General features: G+C 37.3%; 1 protein-coding gene across 1 annotated transcript; it reads left to right on the plus strand.

The window, feature by feature from the left end:
• The first annotated feature begins 402 nt into the window (after positions 1 to 402).
• On the plus strand, positions 403 to 8029 carry VSX1 (visual system homeobox 1). Its single transcript, XM_074225533.1, has 5 exons — positions 403 to 850; positions 4494 to 4572; positions 5123 to 5246; positions 6040 to 6220; positions 7747 to 8029. The coding sequence occupies exons 1-5, from the start codon at positions 403 to 405 to the stop codon at positions 7959 to 7961; spliced, it is 1047 nt and encodes a 348-aa protein (XP_074081634.1). The 3' UTR covers positions 7962 to 8029.
• The last annotated feature ends 15962 nt before the right edge of the window (positions 8030 to 23991 follow it).

The following is a 23991-nucleotide window of genomic DNA, read 5'->3' on the forward strand; positions in this document are numbered from 1 at the left end:
CAGCTGGGCAGGGGGGACCTGGGAGGGGAAGGAGGAGGAAAAGTAGGGAAAAAGTGACCCTGGGAAAGGGGGGTGGAACTTAGGGAGGGGAGGTAGTAGCTGGGAGCTGAGGGGGAAAGCAGCTGGGAGTTGAGCTAGGGAAGGGAAGGTGCATTATCAGATTGGAGGGAAATTGGGAGTAATTAATCTTCTGGAATTGAAAGCACGGGACGCCCCTAAGGCGACAGGACCCTTCCCCAAGCTGATTGGAGGCCAAGCGCCTTCCCCACCCACTGCCCTGCTTCTTTGGCCCCAGGACCCAGATAAAAAGCTCTGGACCGACTTGGCTCTTCTTCCTTCTCTACTCGGGATCCGGCAGTGAGCTACCCCAAACAGACAAGCCCGGGAGCGAAGGGCGAAGACATGACCGGCCGAGATGCCAGCTCAGATGGCAAAACCAAGGGCAAGGCGTTGGTGCCCATTGGTCCAGGGCACGAGAAGGCTTCCCTCAGCCTGCGCTCCAAAGGCTTCGCTATCAATGACTTGCTGGGCTTGGAGGCAGAGTTGCAGGCTCCCAGTGGCCCCGGGGTCGGCTCGGGATGCCAGGCCCCCTCTGGGGCTCGGCTGAGGCCGGGTCCTGGGGCTGGAGCTGGAGTCGGGGGGACCGCTCTGCCCGGGGGCTCCTTGCCCTTAGGTCTGGGCTTCTTCTGTGGCTTCGCAGCGCAGCAGCCCCCGGCTGGTGGGACCCCCTGTCTGCTGCTCACCGACATCCCCTTCATGCAACCCCGGGGATCGGACCCCCATCACCAACATCATGAGCATCATCAACGATACCTGCTGGGCTCTGAGAAACCCAAGGAAAGCGTTTCGGGTAATTTGTGCATGCTTCCCCCGGAGACCATTCATTCACTCACGGTTTCTCCTCCTAGCCTAGGGCCTAAAGGGTTAAAAAAATAAACAAACCCAAACCCTTTCCCACAACAACTTTTACTATTGCCCCTCACCCTTCGGTATCCTCACTTGAAGACAAAAGATGCTTCTTCTCTTAGTTTCAGTTTTTGGCAAATTTTTGTTTCTCATCTCTCCAGATCTAAGGAAAGGGCAGCGGATACATAGAACTTGAGAGGGGGCAAAATTTCAGGGACGAGCTGCTACGGGGCTGCAGGTGAGACAGAGCTGAATCTCACTTTTTCTGATTGCCAAGGGTTGAGCGCGTCAACCTGAACGCACTTAAGTGTATACGCTGAACCCTTCGAAATCAGAGGTGAGGCTCAGCTCTTCTTCACCTGTTGCACCCTTTCACCACAGGTCCCTTCTTTGTGCTGAGGGGTGAGGTTGTTACAGTAACAGGAACTCTGGATTTGTATTTAGACGAACTAAGTGTAAACCCTGCCTCTGGTGTTTAGGTGACCTTGGACATGCTATTTAACTTCTGTGTTTTTCCATTTGAAGTTCATTTTTTTTTGGCAAGGCAATTGGGATTGGCAGGGAAAGGTCTGAGATCAAATTTGAACTCAGGTCCTCTTGTCTCCTAGGATCCTTACTCTAGTCACTAGTCACCTAGCTGCCCCTGGTTTTTTGTTTTTGCTTTGAAGCAAGCTTGGATCATTAATATCTCACATAAAGTAGAGAGCCACTTAAGGGCCACTTAAGTCCTGCAACCACTCATCTCTTCCCTCCTTAGACTCTTGCTATTTCCCCTCAAGTTGTGCCCACGATCTTGCCACATACATGCTTTTCTCCAGCTTCTGACTAAAATCTAACTTGTCTTCTCCTCTGGGGCGAAAATATTTCTTTTCTCTGGGAGGCGAAAATGTATTTTTGAACTTCCCCTCTCTCCTCCCCTAGGAGCCTGAGAAATGCACATTCTTAGCCGATTCTCATTTTAGCTTTTTCTCAAAGTCCAGAAATTCTCAATCTTGGCCAGTACGGAGCTTTGCTTTTTCCTGAGGAGGATGGGTGTCCCCCAAGGTTAGAGAAGTGGGTGGGCTGGTGGGCTGGGTTTCTTGGGACTACTAGGGTTAGGAGCTCTCCCTCTCTCCTCTTCTGACAATTCTTCACAGCCACTGTCCACTGAAAGTCCTGAACCAGGAAAAAGAAGCATCCTTGGTATTCCTTGTACTTTTGCTATTAATACAATTACTTACTTAATGGCACTGGTACTTCTGACAAATTCCTGATTTCACTGAGGGTTGCTTCTTCCCCTTCTTCCACATCTAATTCCCTCATCTTTTGTATTAATTCTTCTATTCATTGATAGCAGATCAACTTTGGAATCATGAGACCCAAGTTCAAATTCTGTGCCTGATACATATTATTAGCTGTTTAAACACTGGCAAGTCACCTAAGGCAGATATCTGACTACCCAGGCAGTTGCTGATTTGTATTAATGGAGGGAATTTTTACATAGACAAATTCCATGTTTTAAAAAAACAACCATGGGGTGGCTAGGTGGGGCAGTGGATAGATCACCAGCCCTGGAGTCAGGAGTACCTAAGTTCAAATCTGGCCTCAGACACTTAATAATTACCTAGTTGTGTGGCCTTGGGCAAGCCACTTAACCCCACTGCCTTGCAAAAAAAAAAACAAACCTAAAAAAAAACTATGATAGGATTTTGTTTTTACTTGTGATCTACCCTTCTTTTTTTACTTAATATTTATTCTTATTTTGTACAAATAATTTTTTTTATACATTAATAAAATATTCTTAAGAGTAAACAAAATACCTCCTCCCCCCATAAACATAGACTTGCTTGAGCAATAAAGTAAAGGGGAGAGAAAAAAATTAAAATAAAAAAAATAATAGTAATAATTGTAGGTATGGCCAGGTGGTGCAATGGATTGAGCACCAGCCCTGGAGCCATGGGCACCTGAGCCCACATCTACCTTTCCTTTGGTTCCTTTTGCTCACACATCTATTTCAGCCCTTGCTGTCTTTGGTTTCCCTTCAATCTTTAATTTTGACTCATCTAAAAGTCTTAAAGTTCTACTTACAGGCCTTACAATTACAGCAGCAAACACACAGTGGAATGCTTTCTTTGTAGACCGTTCCATATGATATCAGAAAATTTCAATGCTTTTACTGTTTTCTCATTTAGAAAAGAGTAGAAGATGGAAATAAAAAGTTGGTGCCTTAATATGGGTATTGGGTGAGAATGAGGAAGCTTTTTCTTCATAAAATTTAGGAATAGAAGGGAATATCTAGTTCAGAGCTTTCATTTTATAGTTAAGGAATTGAAAACCTAGAGAGGGAAGATCATTTGCACATAGGCAGTAGGGAGCAGAACAAGGATTTGAGACTGAAGCAAAGGAAATATTAAAGAAATATGTTCACATTTCCTGACAACAAGCCCAGGGTTTCTGATACCCTTAAATGGAGCTCAACAAGTAAAGGTTGGGTGACCACTTGGGTGTGATGTAGAGTACAGGTTGATCCTCCAGTACAGGTTGATCATCAAGTACAAGTTAATCTCAATAGCCTTTCACCTTGGAGATACCAAAATCCTGGGACTGCATACCATACCAGCTAGTACCATAGTAGGTTTTCTCAATCTAAATCCAATGTTCTTTCTACACTGTCATACTGTCAGACTGCCTTTGCTTTCTTTCCTAGTTCATCTTCAAGTTGACCAACAAACAAAAGGATGGTAGGGTACCTAGGTAGCATAGTGGAGAATACTGAAGAGCTGAATTCAAATTCAGCCTTAGACACTTGTTGTATGTCTCTGGGCAAGTCACTTAACTGCTGTCTAACTCGTTTTTTTTTTAATCTTCAAAATGGGAATAATAACACTACTCACCTGGGTTTTCAAATGTGATAATAAGCTTAACTCAAATAAGATAATATTTATAAAATTCTTTACCAACCTTAAAGAACTATATAGACACTAGCTATTTTTAAATCATGCCCTTGGGTGGAATATTGCAGAAGGGTTTTTTTTCCTTTAAGCAAGCACTTTTTTTTTTTCAGTAAGCAGTGTTGTCATTCCAGGATTGTGGGCAATCCACATCCTTGGGATAGGGACTCTGGGGATGGATGCAGTAAAAGGATCAGTAAGGGGACCTTGTCATTCAGCATGGGATGGTGGATTGGAATCAGGTATAAGGTGTGGGGGACAATCTCCAGAAGAAGTGATTCCTTCCATATTCTTGCCTTGGGGTCACTCACTAATAGGTCATCCTTAGTTATGGTCCCTTTTAGAGCAGGTTGAATTTTTTTTTTGCTTTATAATTGTCCAGGGCAACCAAACTGATCCAAGATTCTACTTCCTTTGGGAGAAATACTTGAAAACGGGACCTCCTGGAGTAGTTCTGTATTTATACATAGATATCTATGTTTCTATATTACATAAAATGTATTAGAATGTAGATAGATAGTTGTAAATATTCAATTGCCTAGTTCTTTTACCTAGCTAATAGCATCAATATATACAAATAAAATGTGTCCTTAACAATCTGAACAATAAATTCAAATTTAAAGTATATAATTTTTTATTTTCTCCAAATGTTAATAGATGAAGACAGTCTGTCAGAAGACAAAAATGAACTGAAGACACCTACAACACATATTAAAAGGAAAAAGCGGCGGCATAGGTATGGTTTAATGCCAGACCCTGATCTCTTTTCCTTCATAAATGGTTTTTTGGAGTTCTTACTATTGTAATTTAATACTAGTCACTGTTTTCTTTTCCTTTATAAATTACTTTTTGGAGTTCTTACTATTGTAATTCCTCATAGACATAGTCAGGGCCTAGATTGGGTGTAAATATTTCATTGTACAAATGGAGCAGACACAGATATTATTTTCAAAATAATTTAAACAGTTCTTAGGAGATTGATAGAAATGATAATATCTGTTTTAGAAGACATGGCTCCTCTTTTAAAATATTTTTAGGAGGTTTGGGGGGGTGATTTTTTTGTTATCTTACTCAAGATCTCTGGAATCATTGGATGGAATTCATTGAAAAGAACCTAAGAATTAAACTTCTAGAATATTCAAGAATCTTGTCAAGTGTAAGAAATGATCAGCAGGGTAGAGGGGGGATTGGTGAATGGGAGGATGAATTACTTGCTTTTTAATAGAGGACATTGGGAAGCCAAATTTTCTCTCACACTTCCATACCGATAAATGTGTTTCTTACAGGACAGTTTTTACTGCTCACCAGCTGGAAGAATTAGAAAAAGCTTTCAATGAGGCACATTATCCAGATGTGTATGCCAGGGAAATGCTAGCTTTAAAAACTGAGCTTCCAGAAGACAGGATACAGGTATTTGAATTTATGTTTCCCTTTCTCAGATTAAAGCACACACACACACACACACACACACACATACAACTCATTTCCATTTTTAACATGTTCTAAAGATAGATAACAGGGATCCAGAAATAGTTTAATGCTAAATGCTGCTCTCTCTTTTCCTTTTTTAAATGAAGTCTTGGAATCCTTACTATTGAAGTCTTTCAAGTTTGAACTCAGTTAAAGGTGCCTTTATCTTATTAATAGAATGCCTATTCCAAGGCCCTTAATTCTTGTTTCCTGTGAGATGCTCCTTTGCAATCCTCAATTAAGTTAAAAAAAAAAGAATAATTTTCAATGTGAAAAATCAGCAACAGTCAAATTATAAGTGAGACTTTTACTTTTCCTTTTCCCAAGAAAATCTTCTAAACCAAGAATAACAATAAAGTCAGTTTAAAAACTCTGAAAAATCATGAATTAATATTCTAAAATGCTTATATATTAGAAAAATATATTTCATATTGTCAACTCATTTTTATTTTTGCTGAGTATGTACATAAATTCCAGGGAAACTAGTTACCCCTTTAATTGGTGATCATTTTTCAGACAGAGTTGTTACTTTGAAAATTAACTCTAGATAACTCTTTCGGAAAGTTCCTTAGTTATTTAATCTACTTTAATTAAACTGGAGTTATTTTTCTCTGATTCAAAAAGAACTCTAAATATAGATAAAATAGTGTTTCAATCATTTTTATGGTTTTTTCCCCTCTCCTTTGTCTCCTTCCTGGCATATTTTATTTGTTCCTTTCCAATCCCAAACTAGGTCTGGTTTCAAAATAGAAGAGCCAAGTGGAGGAAGAGGGAAAAATGTTGGGGTAGGAGCAGTGTCATGGCAGAGTATGGTCTCTATGGTGCCATGGTGAGACATTCCATACCACTCCCTGAATCAATCATCAACTCTGCCAAGAGTGGGTTGGTGGGCTCCTGTGCTCCATGGTTACTTGGTAAGTCTAACCAATTGCTCTGTAAATTGTAGGCATTTAGAAAATGCTAGTTGGAGTGATAGTGAAGACTTAAGTTACCATTCCCTGAATTTAATCAAAGTAGCTTGTGAAATAATCCTAAAATTTCAGAACTAGAAATCATTTTGTTGTTGCTGTTTGTCCTTCATTCTCAAAGAGGACCAATAGCATCAGGAGTGTGATGTCTTGACTTTCAAATGAATTGAATTTGAGTGAGGCAGAGCGGTGCCAAGTCTCTCCTCCAGACTCATTGGAGTCCAGGGTCCAGCTGAGGCCTTCCCTCCCAGATTGGTTCTTTTGTAAGGCAAGCTAGGCCATCTTTGACTTCCATTCTTACCTAGCCTTTAATTACTGAATGGGTGTTGCCTCAGACACAGTGGTTCTTGGGAAAATGTCATTTTAGAGAACTCTTAATCCAATTCATTCATTTCATAGATAAACAGTCAAAAGAGGTAGAAAAATTTAATGCAATATGTCCTTTCTATATTTAAAAGTGTTTAATTGTAAGGATTCCTTTTGCTTTGAATTGTTTTTCATTTCTTCTCTTTAATTGTAAAGACACCTTCTTGACACTGATTTGTGTTGACAACTTAATGATTTATTTTTCAGACTTAAAAATAAAAGAGATACATACTTTATATGACAGATGTAAACCATATCATTTTAAGTGTATTAAAGAAGCTTACTATTTAAAGGAGTTCTTTGGTAAAGCACTTTGTAAAATGAATAATCATCTCTTGTCTTTTGGGAAAATCCAGATTTTCTCATTATGCATATTTGGTGAATTACATCTATGTAATAGGAAATTCAATAAGTATGTAAAATTCAAATAATGATAAATTAATGTAGTTCATGAATGACTTAAAATAATTCTATTGCATAGTCAGGAGACTTAATGTCTAGCCTAATTTCAATGATCATTTGGCCATCTTTCTGGTCTAAATTTCTTCATCTAAAAAAAAGAAGGGGTTGGATCTCTCATGTTTGTTTCAGCCATAAAATATCTTTTGATTCTGAATTTTCATAGTTTTTTGAACTTTAGAAATCTCTCAGTGAAGTGCAAAAGGACCCTAGAGAAGGATAATATATTTTGCTTTATCAAACTTTTTTTTTTTAGCAATATCTGATCAGGGAATGAAAGGTCTAGGGATATAGGAAAATTAGATAAAGATCTTGAATCAAGAAACTGGGAAATTAAAGCCCACAAAGGAAAATGGTAGAATTTCAGACTTTGGAGCAAGAGATTTTTAGGGGCAAAAAAGTTGTCTAAATACCCCTTAAATTATATTAGATAAGTGATGATAATAAGACCCATTCCTACCTTAATGAACAGCATCATTTTAACTGATGTTATGATGGTTGATGATGATGATGTTGTTGATGAAAATGATAACACTGCTATCTTTTAAAAATATTTGGGTTCCAGTTTCCTCCTATAAAAATGATCAGTTTATACTGAAAGATTTCTAAAGTTCCTTCCAGTTCTAAAATTTTATTCTTTATCTAAGGGATGCATAAAAAATCCATGGATGTGATGAGGAAATCAGGAGATGAAGAAAAGATATCAGAAAACTGGGGTTTTGATCACCCAGAGGAAGACTTGAAATCAAAGCTGGGAGAGCCCCAAATGAGCTCTGAAAAAGTCGAACTCATGGACAGCTCAGAAGACATTGCTATTGATCTTTCCAGGACAGCAAAACAGGAGAAAAAGAAGGCACACTGAAAACCTTGGATTCTGGGATATTGTTACTAAAGATGGTTGCACCCATGAGAAAGGCAATGGACTTTGGAAATGAGGAATAAGGGAGCCTCAAAAAGAAAATAACTTCCAGTGAGTCTTCCCAAGGCACTTGTGGACATGTGCATATCTAACACTGGAATTTTTCAGGGGTTAAAAATCTCCCGAGATGAAGTGTATTGACTTGTACTTATTTCTATTTATGGAGTCAGAATCAGATAGGTCAGTAAAACTTTCTAAGCTTCAAAGCTGCTAAGTATCAATTAGCAATTTAAAAAACTTCCAATTACTTGTAGAATGGAAAGCTTCAGTAAAAACACTTGAGTTGATTAAAATGAAGATTTTGCTTAATCTTTGGAGAACTGATGGCAAGAGGTGGTTCAGAGCTTCTTAGGACATCTTACTGAAAATGGGCACTTGTATATTAGGAGATTTGGTCCAAAATACCAATTCTGAATCTTTAAAGATGCACAGGTCTTTAAACAAAGACAAAAATCAACACAGCCTTATGAACTATGGGATGCATTTCTCATTTCCCTATGATTGTGGCTTTCGACCACTTTTTTATTTCCTTGCTGATATGCAATAATTTTGTAAACTTCTGAATGGAATTTGACATAATAGAATTTAGACAATTCCAAGTTATAAAAATACAGCCATATTCTCCATCTCCTTTTTCTCCTGAAAGTAGACTATTTTGTGAAATGGCATAGGAAATATTTTAAAATTCTTCAATATCTGTAAAGCAGTATTATAAGATTAGACCTATTTTTGGTCTTTTTATATTTATGTTTAAAAGCACTTTAGTTATTTGGAATTTCTGAATGTTTCTTTTCCCTGTATTTTGTTTATCATTTATTTATTATGTATAATAAATAAACAATTTGTGTAATTTTGATTTTCACTGCATATATTTCAATAGATTGCTTATTTTCTGTGTCTTAATGCTGCTACCTTATGTTCTATCGCTTATTTCCTGTGGTAGAGGAAAGGTCACTGAAGTCAGAGAACCTGGTTTCAATCCTGTGACATCAGACAGATCTTAACTCTCTCTGAGATGATTTCCAAATCTAAAATGAAAGCAGTGGAGGTGCTTTTATATTCCCTTCCAACTCAAAATCTTACAGTCTCTACCTATTAGTATCTTACCTATTCTTGAAGACCAAGCTGAAATGCCACTTCTATAAAGCTTCCCCTGATTATCTAAGCTGAGTACATGGACAGAGAGTCTAGACGATTCATCTTCCTGAGTTCAAATCTGATCTCAGGCATTTTCTAGTTTTGTAACCCTGGGTAAGACACTTAACCCTGTTTGCCTCAGTTTCCCCATCTGTCAAATGAATAGGAGAAGGAAACAGCAAATCATGACAGCATCTTTGCCTAGAAAACCCCAAAGACATCACAGATGATGAATTAGGGGTTGGGTAGTAAATGAATTGACCAAAGAACTCAAAACTCAGAAATAATGAGGAACTTAAGTTTTATTCTATATTTGCGAGGTTATTGCACCCAGGCTGATGACTAAGGGACAAGTGGTTAATATGAGATAGGGGAGATAGGTTATGTCTTATATAGGGAAACAGGGCATGGTATACCTTCTGGAAGGGATGGGGGGGGTCAGGGCAAGCATTGTTTAATGTGTTTTGTCAGGATATTCAAGGACAATTATCTCATTTTGGGTAGTGGTTTGTTAACTTGATAATCTTTGTTGTTCTCTAGCCTCTTCCTTCCTAACCTGGTAGGATACTAGCTAGGTATCCTATCTAACTGGTAAGATGTAGGGGTACCCAAGATAGCTTTTATCAACCCAAGAACTGGTAGGGAGGTGAATTTTCCCAGGGATAGTATAAGACAATTTTTTTCTGTAATATTTCTAAGAATACAAAAGGTCAGCTTAGATAGGCACAAATTTTCTATTTGCTATTTTTCTGCTTTGCATTTCTTCTTCATCAACTGAGAATCTGACATGACTGAAAGGACTGAATGATAGCAGGGTTATCTAATTTAAAAAGAACCTCTCGACCCCTAAATTCCTTAAGATAGTTTGTATACCACTCATAGCATCTTTTAATAGCATTTTTTGTTTGGGAATAGAGTTTTTAGATGTGTAAGAGTTTTTAGATGTGTAGGATGCTTTTCTGTGAGGAAATAGTTCCTACTATATAGTTCCTACAAGGTACCAAGGACTGAGGCAAGTTTTTTTTTTAAACAAATATCCCATTTGATACTCATAACAATTTTGTGAGGTAGGTGCTCTTATCTCCATTTTACAGGTGAGGAACTGAGACAAGCAGGGTTATCCCCAGGACATCCAGTTAACAAGTATCTGAGACTGGATTTGAACTCAGGTCTTCCTGATTCCAGGTTGAACATGCTATCCACTGGGCTACCTGCTAGCTGCCTTAGTAGTATATTTTTCAATTTTTGTTGTTTTTTCAGGCACTTTTCCATCATGGTTCATCTCTTTGTGATCCCATGTCGGGTTTTCTTGGCAGAGATACTGGAGTGGTTTGCTGTTTCCTTCTCCAGCTCAGTTTACAAATGAGGAAATTGAGGCAAACAGGATTAAGTGATTTGCCCAGGGTCACACAGCTAGTAAATGTCTAAGGCCATACTCGAATTTAGGAAGCTGAGTCTTCTGGCTCTAGGTCTAGCACTCTGTCCCCTATACTACTTAGCTGCTCCTTTTAAATTTTATAGATAAAAATTAGTGAAAAGTATTGCTCATAATCCCTCAACTATTGAATAAGAGATTTTAACCAGATTCCTCTTTTGCATTATTATGTTGTCCTTCAAGGGCAATCTCTGCTGCCGCCTACTCTGCAAAATTTTTCCCAGTACTTCAAGTGGAAAGTGTTCTTTTAAAAAAAATTCTTGGAGTACTTTATCTGATCCTCTTCTTTGCTTTTATTACCTTTCACTTTCATATCATCATCTTTCCCACCCCTGTTAAGTTCTTTAATGGATGGGCACATCATTTTTATTTGCATTTCCAGTGCCATGCATGATGCTTTGCATTAGTTTTTAAAATGTCAAATGAATCAAAATGCTGATAATTATATATTCTAAGGCTTGATGGGAGCTTCTTCTTGTAACTCTTGACCCCCCACCCCAGTGAAAAATAATACTTTTCTGCTTTGGTCATAGTTACTTTTTTTCAGAAGTTTAGAATGACATGCTAAGAAAAATGATAATTCAGTCAAACTAGGAAGACAGTTTCTAACAATTACCACACAGGCCAAATGTCTAGATTTGCTTTTTTGCCTTTCATTTACATATTTTTTATTATAGTATTATAGGCAACTTTAGACCACTAAGAATTTTACCAGCACTGTGCAATAGCCTCTTCCTATGAGAATTGAAAGTGCTGCATGACTTAAACTAGTTCCAAGGCCTATATTGTACATACTTAGTGGTTGTGCAGTTTCACAGAGGCTGGACACCAAAAAATGTTGATGATTTCAATGGGGATACGTCATGTAGAGTTAAACTTTGAATGAACGACAGATTTAGAAGGGACCTTAGATGACAACTGTCCAACTGGGATCTGAATAAGAATCCCATCTATAACAAACCCAATGAAAGGACATCTAGTTAGTTCATTAATCAAAAAGTATTTATTAAGTGCCTAGTAATTCAAATCCAGCCTCAGATACTAGTTGTACAACCCTGGGCAAGTCACTTAATCCTCTTTGCCTCAGTTTCCATATTTGTAAAATGATCTGGAGAAGGAAATGACAAATAACTCCAGTATCTTTGCCAAGAAATCTCTAAATAGGGTCAATGAAGGTCAGATAGGACTGAAATAACTTAACAAATACAATGTGTCAGGCACTATGTCCAACAGTCAAGATAAAAGGAAAGGGAAAAGATGAGTTCTGCTTTAAAGAAGTTCATTCTGATGGGGGTTTATCTCTTCTTTAATACCTCCAGTGAGGGGGAAATCCCCTCAGGACCCATCCCCTTCCCCTACAGCCCATTTTTACTTTTTTGGATAGTGCAAATTAATAATGTTTTTCTTTATGGTAACCTTCAACTTAACATCTCTCTGTCCTGTGTAGATGTACATGTATATTTATAGATATTAAATACATTTATGCTGTATATCTACAAATCAACACATATAGTATATATGTATAGTATATCCTTAGGTTATTCATTCTTTCTTGAAAAATTGAGCCATGTACACATATAGCTTATATATAAGTTGTTGACTTATATAGGTTGGGTAGAGATATTTGGAGATAATGTATATGTAATAATATATTATATATATTTCAAATATTTAGAGATAGAATTCAATCCTTAATGTTGCCAGATCAATCATGCTGTTGTCTTCCTTGGACTGGTTTTGTTTTATGGTCTGATATGGCTTTAGACTTAGTTTTTGTAAGTCTAGAGATGTACCCAGGAGACAGTTTTAAAGCTTCTTTCCTTTCTGTATAGTCTCAGACAAAGACAAGAGAACCTTGGAAAGGAGGGCAACAGGAGCCACAGCAGCATCATCAACAAGTTCCAAAATTCTGCTTTGTTTTTTGTTTCATTGTTTTTATTCTTAGAAGCTCTGAGTTATAAGTTTTGTAGCAGAAACTGAGCTGTCTTCTAAGTGGTTCTCATTGCTTCTCTCAAAAAGTCTGTCTTCACAGAGGCTATTGGATTCAGTATCAAATGCCTGTTTAATAAAGAGGAACAAATCAGATTTTTCACACATTTCCCTCTTTAATCCATTCACAAGTCATTCAGGTCATGAGGATGTAGAAATTGGAACTTGACCATGTATTAGCAGCAGAACTGAATCATTTCCAATTTTTGAAATAAATTATTTGCCACACAAAATTTAGCTGGAAAAATCTAAAGTGATTTAAAAAATTAAAATCCCAGTAAGGCCAATTTGGAATGATTCCTAATAAAGATTAGAGACAGAGAGTTATGTAATGGAAAATGTGATGGTCCTGGAGTGAGAAAGCCTGTTATAATTCCAGCTCTAACAAATATTGATCAAGTAGTCTTAGACAAATTGCTTAACATATCTGTGTTTCAGTTTCCTCATCTACAAAATGGGAATATTGTTGAACTCTTCCACTAAAGTTCTACTCTGTCTTATGAGGGTGGTTCCTGGTTTTTTTGTGTCATAAAAGCCCGAGCATGGTATAGCAGAATTAATTAGCTCCGGAAATAAAGGTCCTGAGTAAAAATCCTTTATCTGATATTTTAACTTATTTGATCTTAGGTAAATTATCTCATTGTCTTGGCTCTCAGTTTTTTCACCTGTAAAAATGAAGGGGTTGTACTAGATGTCCTATGAGGTCCTTTCACCTTTCAATCTATGAACCATATGTAGGATGTGTGTGTGTGTGTGTGTGTGTGTGTGTGTGTGTGTGTGTGTGTGTTGTTCAAATAGGTTATGGGTTTGTCTAAATGCAATTCTGAGGTTATGATGGATGTTTTGGAAACTGTTGAGTCCCTGTTCGGATGTCATATATTGAATCCCTTTTATGGACTCCCTTAATCTTCCCCAGGCAAGCATTAGAGGGGTGGGAGATAAGGAGGACAAATTCTCCCTTTGTACACCAAGGTCTCCAAGGTCTCTGTTTATTGAACCAAATACCAGTACTTAAATACCTTCCCAGACTCTAATCCACTTCCACTCCTGTGGTGCTTAGTAAAATAAGAGTCTAGTGCTCAAGCACACCAGGTGAAGATAATTTACAGTGCTCCCATACACAACAGTTCCTAATAGGAAACCTAGCATACTCTTCTCCAAGGGAGAGCAGGAAAAGAGACCCTGAGCCTGACTGCTCTCTTTTCCTCAGATTAGAATTATATTACATATACAAACATATTCAAATTATACATAAAAAACATATTTACACACATATAATTAGATTGATCTGGTTCCCCCACCCCCATATGATAATTTGGAGGAATAATTTTTCTTAAATTAGAACCATTTTTTGGTCACCATCTTTAAAGGGGGAAGTTACCCCCAAGCTTATATTGACAGCTTGACCCCTTCCCACCAAATGTTAGTTATACAAAATATCATGAAAATTAATGAATATCAAGTAAATCCATTTTTCCAAGCATACAGAAAACAGAAATCAGAGAAATTATGCAGATTTGAATTAGACAATGTATAGAATAAATGAGTTCTTCCACTGGGAGTCAGATATCTCAGCTCTATCAAAAGAGAATCACTGCTTACCCAAGGAGAAGTTCCTGGAAGTCTTTAGTTGCAACCAATAAGGAATATTTTAAAGATCTAGATTCTCCTTGGTTTCTGTCTTCCAAAGACTGTTCTCTTTCTCCTCAAGTCCTTGAAAAGAATCTGGAACAACATGTGTCATTTCTTGAAGCAGAAAGGAAGGTTTTTCCCTCTTTGAAATTCTCATTCCAACTCCATTTCTTGCAGCAGTCAGACTTCATTCTCTCCAAGAATAAGGAGAGTCTTATGCAAGTGCTTCACATTTGAACCCCAAGTTATACTTATTATCTTACCAAGCTGTAATGACATTGATTGATGATCAAAATAGTTAACTATATATTAACTTTCTGAAGATCAGCCTACCTAACCTAGGAGAAGCTTGTCCAGACTGACCACAGGTGATAAAAATATTTAGTGGCAGAAACTCCCAAAACCTATCTGATGAGGTCCTAAAGAAATTGGAGGGAAGACTCCATGAAATTACAAATTTTATTCTCAATTTCCTTGATTGGATCATCATCCATCTTCTGTCCTATAAGCATGAGAATTCCCAAGGCTCTTTTTTCTCTGTACACCCCTTCAGTGGTCTTATTTCCCATGAGTTCACAGAAGACTCCCAAGACTGATCAAAGTAGTTGACCCTAATCTTTCTTGAATTCTTGTCCTTCATTGACTGTGGTCTGTATGACATTTCTACCTATATTTTCCTTAGGCATCATAAATATAATGTATCTTAAAAGAACTCATTATCTTTTCCCCTAAACTCATTTATCTCCCAGTGTTTCTTATTTCAATTGAGGATACCACTATCCTCATCATCTTGCAGGATCAAATCTTCAGGATCATTCTTCACTCTCTCACTTCCTTCAACTATTCACCATCCAGTAAATTGCCAAGTCTTGTCTATTCTACATTCTCAAAATTTCTTACATTTAGTCTTTTCTCAATATCTAAATAAATACCACTCTAGTATGGTCCCTAACTTAGACTCCTATAATAGTTACATTAGTTTCCCCATGTCCAAAGTCTCCCTTCTAACTTATCAATTGCACAGTTGCCAAAATATTATTTCTGAGGTATTAGTTTCATCACTTAACTATATTGCTTAAAAATCTTCATTGGTTCTCTATTGTAGATACTATAACATGAAAATGTCTCAGGTAAGCCATAGCCTAGTTCTTGTTTAGGATCCTAGATATTTCATATTTCTCTCTCTTACTTTCCTGTCAAAATGGTCATATAGCAGTCCAAAACTTGATCTGCTATCTCCCATCTCTGTGCCTTTGCATAGACTATTTTCTTTACCTGAAATGAATGTGTTCCTTGCCTCTCATTCTTAGAATCCTTGCTATCCTTTAAGGATCATCTGAAGTGACACTTTCTAAAGATAAGCCGTTTTTTTATTTTTTTGAATTTTACGTTTCTGCTAATCTCACCCCCCCACCTCCACAGAAAGCAGTCTGATGACTTTTTTTTTTTTAGGTTTTTGTAAGGCAAATGGGGTAAAGTGCCTTGCCCAAGGCCACTCAGCTAGGTAATTATGAAGTGTCTGAGACCAGATTTGAACCTAGGTACTCCTGACTCCAGGGCTGGTGCTTTATCCACTGCACCACCTAGCTGCCCCACATAATAACTTTTTTTTAAAAAAAAAATTAAAGGTCTTTGCTCTTTATTTAAACTCCAGAATTCTTTCTTTGGATACAGAAGGTATTCTCCATTGCAGATGCCCTGAAATTGTCCCTGATTGTTGCACTAATGAAATGAGCAAGTCCACTAAGGTTGATCATCAATCCTATGTTGCTGTTATGGTGTACAAGGTTCTTCTGGTTCTGCTCATCTTGATCAGCATCAGTTCATGCAAATCCTTCCAGGCTTCCCAGAATTCCCATCCCTCCCATTTTCTGATAGAACAATAGTGTTCTATGACATGCATAGCACAGTTAGTTCAGCCATTCCCCAATTGATGGACAGTCACTCAATTTCCAATTCTTTGTCACCACAAACAGAGCTGCTATGAATATTTTTGTACAAGTGATGTTTTTACCCTTTTTTCATGATCTTTTCAGGGTATAGACCCAGTAATGGTATTATTGGATCAAAGGGTATGCTCATTTTTATTGCCCTTTGGGCATGAGGATAAGCCACTTAAAAAAATTTATTTTACAGTTTTACCCCCAGCTATATACAAAAAACAAGTTTTAACATTTATTTCCAAAACCTTGAGTTGCAAGTTATTTCCCTTCCCCCCACCCCACCCACTGAGAAAGCAAGTTACTTGGTGTGGATTAAAAATGTGTTGCCATGAGAAACATTACTACAATAGTCATGTCGTAAAAGTAAACATACTCCCCCATACACACAAAGAAAGAGAAACCTCAAGAAAAATAAAGTGAGGGGGAAAATGTATGCTTCAGTCCATATTCAGACACCATTAGCTCTGTCTCTGGTATGGATAGCATTCTTTATCATGTCTATCAGAGAAATTACTTCAATATTTTTTCCCACAGTTGCTTTTGTAAAAGTATTTCCCTCTATCCTATTCTCCCACCCCATTTATTCTATTTTCTCTCTCTCTTTTCACCCTATCCTTCCTCAAAAGTGTGTTGCATCAGACTACCCTCTTTCACTGTTCTATCAGCTACATACCCCTTCCCTTCCACAGTCCCAATTCTCCCATCCTTTCCTCTCCTATTTTCCTTTAGTGCAAGACAGAGTTCTATACTCAATTGAGTGTGTTTGTTATTACCTCTCTAAGCCACTTCTGACAAACATAAGGCTCATTCACTTCTCATCTTTCCCCACTTCCACTTCACTGCAAAGACTTTTTCTTTCCTCTATTATGTGAAATAACTTATCCCATCCCATTTCTATCTCTCCTTTCCCTCAATACATTCCTTTCTCCCCCCCCCATTAACTCCATTTTATTAATATATTATACTTTCAAATTTGACTCCCTCCTGTGCTTTGTCTATATATGATCCTTCTAATTGCCCTAAAATGAGGTTCATATGTGTTATCAGTATCATCTTTGCATGAAAGAATACAAGCAGTTCAACATCATTAAGTTCCCTATGATTTGCCCTTCCCATCCACCCTCTTTATACCTCACCTGAGATCTGTATTTGAAGATCAAACTTTCTGATCAGCTCTGGTTGTTTCATCAGGAAAGTTTGAAAATTCCTTATTTCATTGGATGCCCATCTTTTCCCCTGAAAGAGGATATTCATTTTTGCTGGGTAATTGATTCTCAGTTATAACCTAAATCCTTTTGCCTTCTGGAATATCATATTCCAAACCTACAAGTCCTTAATGTAGATGTTGCCAAATCTTGTGTTACCCTGACTGTAGTGCCAAGATATTTGAATTGTTTCTTTCTGGCTGCTTATAGTATTTCCTCCTTGACTTGGGAATTCTGAAATTTGACTAAAATATTCCTGACAGCTTTAATTTTGGGATCTCTTTCAGGAGGTTATCAATGCATACTTTCAATTTCTATTATGCTCTCTGCTTCTAGGATATTAGCACAGTTTTCCTGGAGAATTTCTTGAAAAAGATATCTAGATTTTTTGGGGGGGTAAATGACAATTATGTGGTAATGACAATCCAATAATTTTTAAATTATCTCTCTTGGATTTGTTTGTCCAGGTCAGTTGTTTTTCCAGTAAAATAGTTGATATTTTCTTCTAGTTTTTCATTCTTTTGGGTTTTGTTGTATTGTTTCTTGATTTCTCACAAAGTTATGATCTTCTCTTAGCTCCATTCTACATTTTAAGGAATTATTTTCTTCACAGAGCTTTTTGTCTCCTTTTCCATCTGGTCAATTCTGCTTTTTAAAGTGGTCTTCTCCTCATTGGTTTTTTTGGATTGCTTTTTCCATTTAACCCAACTGGTTTTATTTTATTTTATTTTACTTTTTTAGGTTTTTAGCAAGGCAATGGGGTTAAGTGGCTTGCCCAAGGTCACACAGCTAGGTAATTATTAAGTGTCTGAGGTCAAATTTGAACTCAGGTACTCCTGATTCCAGGGTCAGTGCTCTATCCACTGCGCCCCCTAGCAACCCCCAACTGGTTTTTAAGATGTTATTTTCTTCAGTTTTTTTTAGTATCTCCTTCATCAAGCTGCTGATTTGATTTTCATGATTTTCCTGCATCACTCTCATTTCTCTTCCCAATTTTTCCTTTACCTCCCTTACTTGATTTTCAAAATCTTTTTTGAACTTTTCCTTAGCCTGAGATCAATTCATATATTTCTTGTCTTTTAAGTGTGTATTTGATTCTCCATAGGACCAAAGTAATTGTCTATATTTGGATCTTTTTTCTTCTGCTGTTTGTTCATTTCCCCAGATTATGACTTGATTTTAGTTTTTTTCTAAGGTAGGGCTTTGCTTCCAGGGTGGAGGACACATTGTCCCAAGATTTTGAGGGTTTTTGGTAGCTATTTTCAGGGATAACCCTCAGGAACCTGCAAGTTCTCACTTCTTCCAAGGTCTTAGGAGAGGCTGTCACTATTCTTCTGTCTGTGTTCTGGTCTGTGGGAGACTATAAGCATTCCCCTTTGCCCTGGAACTGTGAGGAGGGCCCCTGCTCTGCTGCAGGCTGAAAACTGTATTATGCTCCTTTAATTGAGACTGGGGATCCAGATTGCGACCCAGATGGGAGTTTGGATGAAGCAGCAAAGTCCTACCTCAGAGAGAGAGAGCAAAAAGACCTCTGCAATCTCCCCTTACCTCCTTAAGGATAACTCTCAGGTTATGTTAATATGCATTTCTGTTATAACAGGAATTTGGGAGGGCATTTTTTCCGTGGACTGAGAGTTTAAGAAGCAGCTATAAGGTGACTCCCTAGGACTACTCCTGGGCCTTGGGGCCTGGTCTGTGTTGAGACTTGCACTAGACTGGACTCTACTCTCACTCTGTTGCAGCAGAGTTTTCCTACTGAGCTTTCCAATTGTCCTTGGCAATCCCTGGGATGAAAGATCTGGAAACCACCACCCACTGCCTTGGACTCAGGTGCCCTGTGGTCTGTTTCTAGACGGCTGGAGTCGTTTTTCTTCTGCTCAGCCCGGGCTGCACTGCAGGTCCTTTCTAACCCTGGTATAACAGACCCTTTCCAAGGATCTTCCAAGTTGTCTTGGGCTGGAAAATTGTTTTACTCAACCTTTTTGTGGATTCTGTCAGTCTAGAATTTGGTTAGAATCATTATTTAAAGAGTGATTTGGGGGAGAGCTCTGGCAAGTCCCTGCCTTTACTCTGCCAACTTGACTCTGCTCCTCAAGATAAGTCTTTTTGTGATCCTGCCCTCCAGTTTTTAAAAATACATTTGTATTGAAATCTTTTTTTTATATACCTTCTGTTTCTCCATAATTTTCCTCTCTTCATCTCCTTCCATACAGTCATCCCTTATGATTAAGTTTGAAGACTAGAAGAAGAAAGTTTTGGAAAACTAAACACTAAATCCCCATTTCTGCAAAGGGGTGAGGAAAATTGTTTTTCATGATTCTTATGAGACAAATTTGCTCATTAAAGGTTTGAATCTTTCAATTTTAATTGTACTGTTGTTCATTCCTTTTGCATTTTTGGTAGTAATTATGTGTATCACTTTCCAGTCCTTCCTTACTTTACTTTACATCTGTTTATATGTCTTTCTCTATGTTCATCATATCTGTTGTTTCTAACAGCAATAAAGTATTTCATTACATTCATTTTTTTTTTTACATTAGCCTCCTTAAAGTATATGCCTAAACATTTGGATCTCTGAATCTCTCTGTCAAAAGGTCTTTGAAAATTTCTAATTGTTTTCCATGTTGGTTATACCAAATTCACAACTCTGCCAATAATGCATGTTTTTCCATTTTTTGTTATTCTTTTCCAATTTTCTGGACTTGAGAACTGTCAGATTAATATGCATTTCTGTTGTCATTTGTGATGGGGAGCATATATTTATTTCATAACAGGAATTTGGGAGGGTATTTTCTTTTTTCAAATTTTGAGAATAATTTGCATAGTATAGGTGTTAATTTTAAATTTTTTTGTTATTCTCCAGTAAATTCATCTGGAACAGGGATTTTTTTCTTTGATAGTTCCTTTACTGATAATTCAAATTCTTTTTCTGAGATTGGCTAATTTGAAATTTCAATTTTGTGTTCTATTACTTTGTTCTGCTTTTCCTTGTATCTATTTATCTGTGTATATCTTGTATCATCTGTAGAATATAAGCTCCTTAAGGGACCTTTGCATTTCATTCCTAGCACCTTTCACAGTGGCTTGCATAAAATCAAAATCAGAATTCTAATTGGATATAAGCAAGCTCCATGGTGGGAGGACAGAGACTGTCTAGTTTTTGGATATGTATCCCCAATACCCAGGTGGTGAAGTAGATAGAATGAAAGTCTGTTGTCAAGGAAGAACTTACTTCAAATCCAGCCTCAGACATTTACAACTTTGTGACTCTGGACAAATCACTTTGTGTTAGTTTTCTTATCCATAAAATGAACTGGAAAAGGAAATGACAAACCACTCCAGTATCTTTACCAAAAAACTCCAAAACGGGGTCACAAAGAGTCAGACTGATTGAAAGGACTGAACAATAACACCTAACTTAGCACTTAGAATAGATTCTTAATTTATTATTGTTATTGATTAATACTGAAGTGAATCTGTGATCAGATTGTGTGTATTCCTGACAATGAATCAGATCTCAGCTCATAACATGCCTCCACATTCCACTTTTATCCATACTCTACCATGTTTGTCACGGCATGGGGAGTGGAGATGATATCCCTCCCTGTGGAATAGGGATAGGAGATGTGTGGCTCTTGCTTTATCTTACCATCTCAGAGATGCCAATGGAGTTGATGCTTGAACATAGTAGGCACTTACTTTGAGTGAATTTCATTGAATTCTTGAAGGAACACTTGTAATATTTCACAGAGTTGTAACAAGGAAAATGCTTTTTAAATCCTAAAGTGCCCTACTGTATAAATGAGAATTCTGGTTATTATCATCAACATACAATTTATCTATCTATCTATCTATCTATCTATCTATCTATCCATCCATCTATTTATTTATAGATTTATTTTTAATTTATTTAAGGCAATGGGGTTAAGTGACTTGCCCAAGGTCACACAGCCAGGCAATTATTAAGTGTCTGAGATCGCATCTGAACTCAGATCCTCCTGATTCCAGGAGGACTCTATCCACTGTGCCACCTAGCTGCCCCCCAACACACAATTTATTAACTAGCTGGAGCCTGACTATTGTCCTCTAAATAACACAAGTCAATGTTCTTAGTTATTAGCATTTTAGAATGTGATAAACATTTTAGAAATATCAGGAAATACTTTTCAGGAACATATTTACAAACATGGGGATCCACATACTTTATATCTTATATTCTTGAGAAGTTGATTTTTCACCACACAAGTAGGCTTCCCTCCCCTCCCCCTCCCCCCTCCCTTTTAGCTAGTTTCTCATACTCAGCTTCTGAGCACAGATCACAAAATGGAGCACATCAATATGAGAATCATGAAGTCTAGGATTTGAATCTCCAGAGCTATTCAGTAAATCCTCCTCTGAAATGCCATTTTCTTCAGGTAATTAAATGAAGTAAATGCTATGATTTTGATTAGGGTGCCCTCTAGTGTCAAAGACTTTAAACTAAGCCTAATGGGCCACAGATGGGATTTGAACTGCATCACCACATTTAAATGAATATTTGCAGAATGCTTTTCAGATCTAAAGCATTAATTGATTTTTCTTTTGAAATTTGACTTCTAAGTAATAAGGATTTATTTGTCCCTCTCACCCTGCCCCTCCCATTAAAAATAGAAGATAACCAAAACCTTCATAACAAATGGGAATAGAGAAATAAAATTCCTACATTGGCCATGCAATGTGTTTTATTTTTGGTTTCTCATCCTGTATCTTGAGTTTCTTTCTTTCCTTCCTTCTTTAGGGGGTAGAGAAAATGCTACATCATAGATCCTATGGAATTTTGGTTGTTCACTTCATTGATCATAATTTTTAAGTTTTTCAAACTGTATAATTTATTACTGTATAAATTATTCTCCTGATCCCGCTTACTTCATTCTGCAACAGATCATATAATTCTCTCTTAGTTTCTCTGAAATTGTGTCTTTCATTATTTCTTATGGAACAAGAGCATTCCATTATATGCCATAATTTGCTCACCCACTCTTAGCACTAATTGATTTGCACGAAAAAGTATGTAAAAACAATTACATGATGCTTTTTTCTATCATGAAATGTTTTCTGTATTATGCATTATAAGGCATTATAATGGAATTTATTTTAATACATTATACTTTGATTTAATATTTTTTATTTAATTTAATACTTAATATGGCTTAATGGAGTTGAATCAACCCATTTTTATTGAATTGGAGCTGCCATAATGCTGTACTGTATATAACTTTTTGTTTATATAATTTAAAATGTTTCAGCAGTTCTTCACCTAAATTCTTCTCATAGAATCTAGGAGGAATAGCTATAATTAGGGGGATGACTGGGGCATTACCTTAGGGAGACAAATTTAGAGGGCACTTACTTCCCTTATCAGCTATTAAAAAACAACAGAGCTTAGCATCTAGTAAGTAATAAGGAATTAGTCAATAAGAAACTAGCAGCTCTGTGTGTGTGTGTGTGTGAAATCTCAACAGAAGCCTGATAATCTCCCAGTATCTTCTCTTAAAAAGCTGATGTATCAGTGAATTCAATGTCTTTTAGCTCTTGATATTTATCTATGGCTCAGTTAGGCACAGTTATGTGTTCTTTTGTGTGTCAAAGAACCTTTACCTAGAGTTTTAGACACCCCCCCCAATGATTTTATAATAGTGGCATTTATATGCTGTATCTAAGTGGTGTAATTGATAGAGCACTGGGTCTGGGGTCAGAAAGATCTGAATTCAAATTCAATCTCAGACACTTACCAGCTTTATGACCCTGAGAAAAGTCATTTAACCCTGTTTCTCTCATTTTCCTCCTCTGTGAAATGAGCTAGGGAAGGAAATGGCAAACCATTTAGTATCTCTGCTAAGAAAATCCCAAATGGGGTCATGAAGTGTTGATATGACAGAAGTGACTCAACAACAATAAAGCATTTATGTAGTACTTTAAAGTTTACAAGATTTTTTCTCTGTTATATTATTTGATCCTTATAACAAAGCATCTGTAAGGCAGGTGATATTATTTTCCCCATCTTTCAGATGAGAGAAGTTGTGACTTGTCCGGGGTCATTAGTGGCTGAGACTGGCTTTGAACTCAGGTCTTTTTGACTTCAGGTCCTAGAGTTCTATTCATGGCCATTTAGCTGCCATTAGATTTATTAACAATAATGAGCTTCTGATAAGAAGCTTCCTTCTATCAAAGCAGGTTGGAGCCTTCTCAGGGAGCTGCCTGAGAGGTTAACACTGGGAGAGAAAGTGAAGTTACTTCATAGCAAGCCACACCCTCAAGTTCAGGGTCTCCCTGCCAGTTCCTTCTGACTCTGAGGCCAGCTCCATATTCACTCTATCATACTGCTTTTCATAGCATTTCTACTTTTATTTATTTTTTTAGGTTTTTTTTTGCAAGGCAAATGGGGTTAAGCGACTTGCCCAAGGTCACACGGCTAGGTAATTATTAAGTGTCTGAGACCAGATTTGAACCCAGGTACTCCTGACTCCAAGGCCGGTGTTTTATCCACTACGCCACCTAACCGCCCCCATCTACTTTGATTTTTAATTCCTTTTTTGGCATGTAGGGGATGGGATAGAAAACAATGATTACTATAAGTTATTTTGCCTAAAACT

Source organism: Macrotis lagotis, chromosome 1, assembly GCF_037893015.1.
Source record: "Macrotis lagotis isolate mMagLag1 chromosome 1, bilby.v1.9.chrom.fasta, whole genome shotgun sequence".
Classification (NCBI taxonomy): Eukaryota; Metazoa; Chordata; class Mammalia; order Peramelemorphia; family Peramelidae; genus Macrotis; species Macrotis lagotis.

Coding starts and splice junctions, on each gene's coding strand:
- VSX1 (XM_074225533.1), top strand. CDS start 403: ATGACCGGCCGAGATGCCAGCTCAGATGGCAAAACCAAGGGCAAGGCG. Junction 4,573..5,122: donor AGGAAAAAGCGGCGGCATAG/GTATGGTTTAAT, acceptor TGTTTCTTACAG/GACAGTTTTTACTGCTCACC. Junction 5,247..6,039: donor TTCCAGAAGACAGGATACAG/GTATTTGAATTT, acceptor ATCCCAAACTAG/GTCTGGTTTCAAAATAGAAG.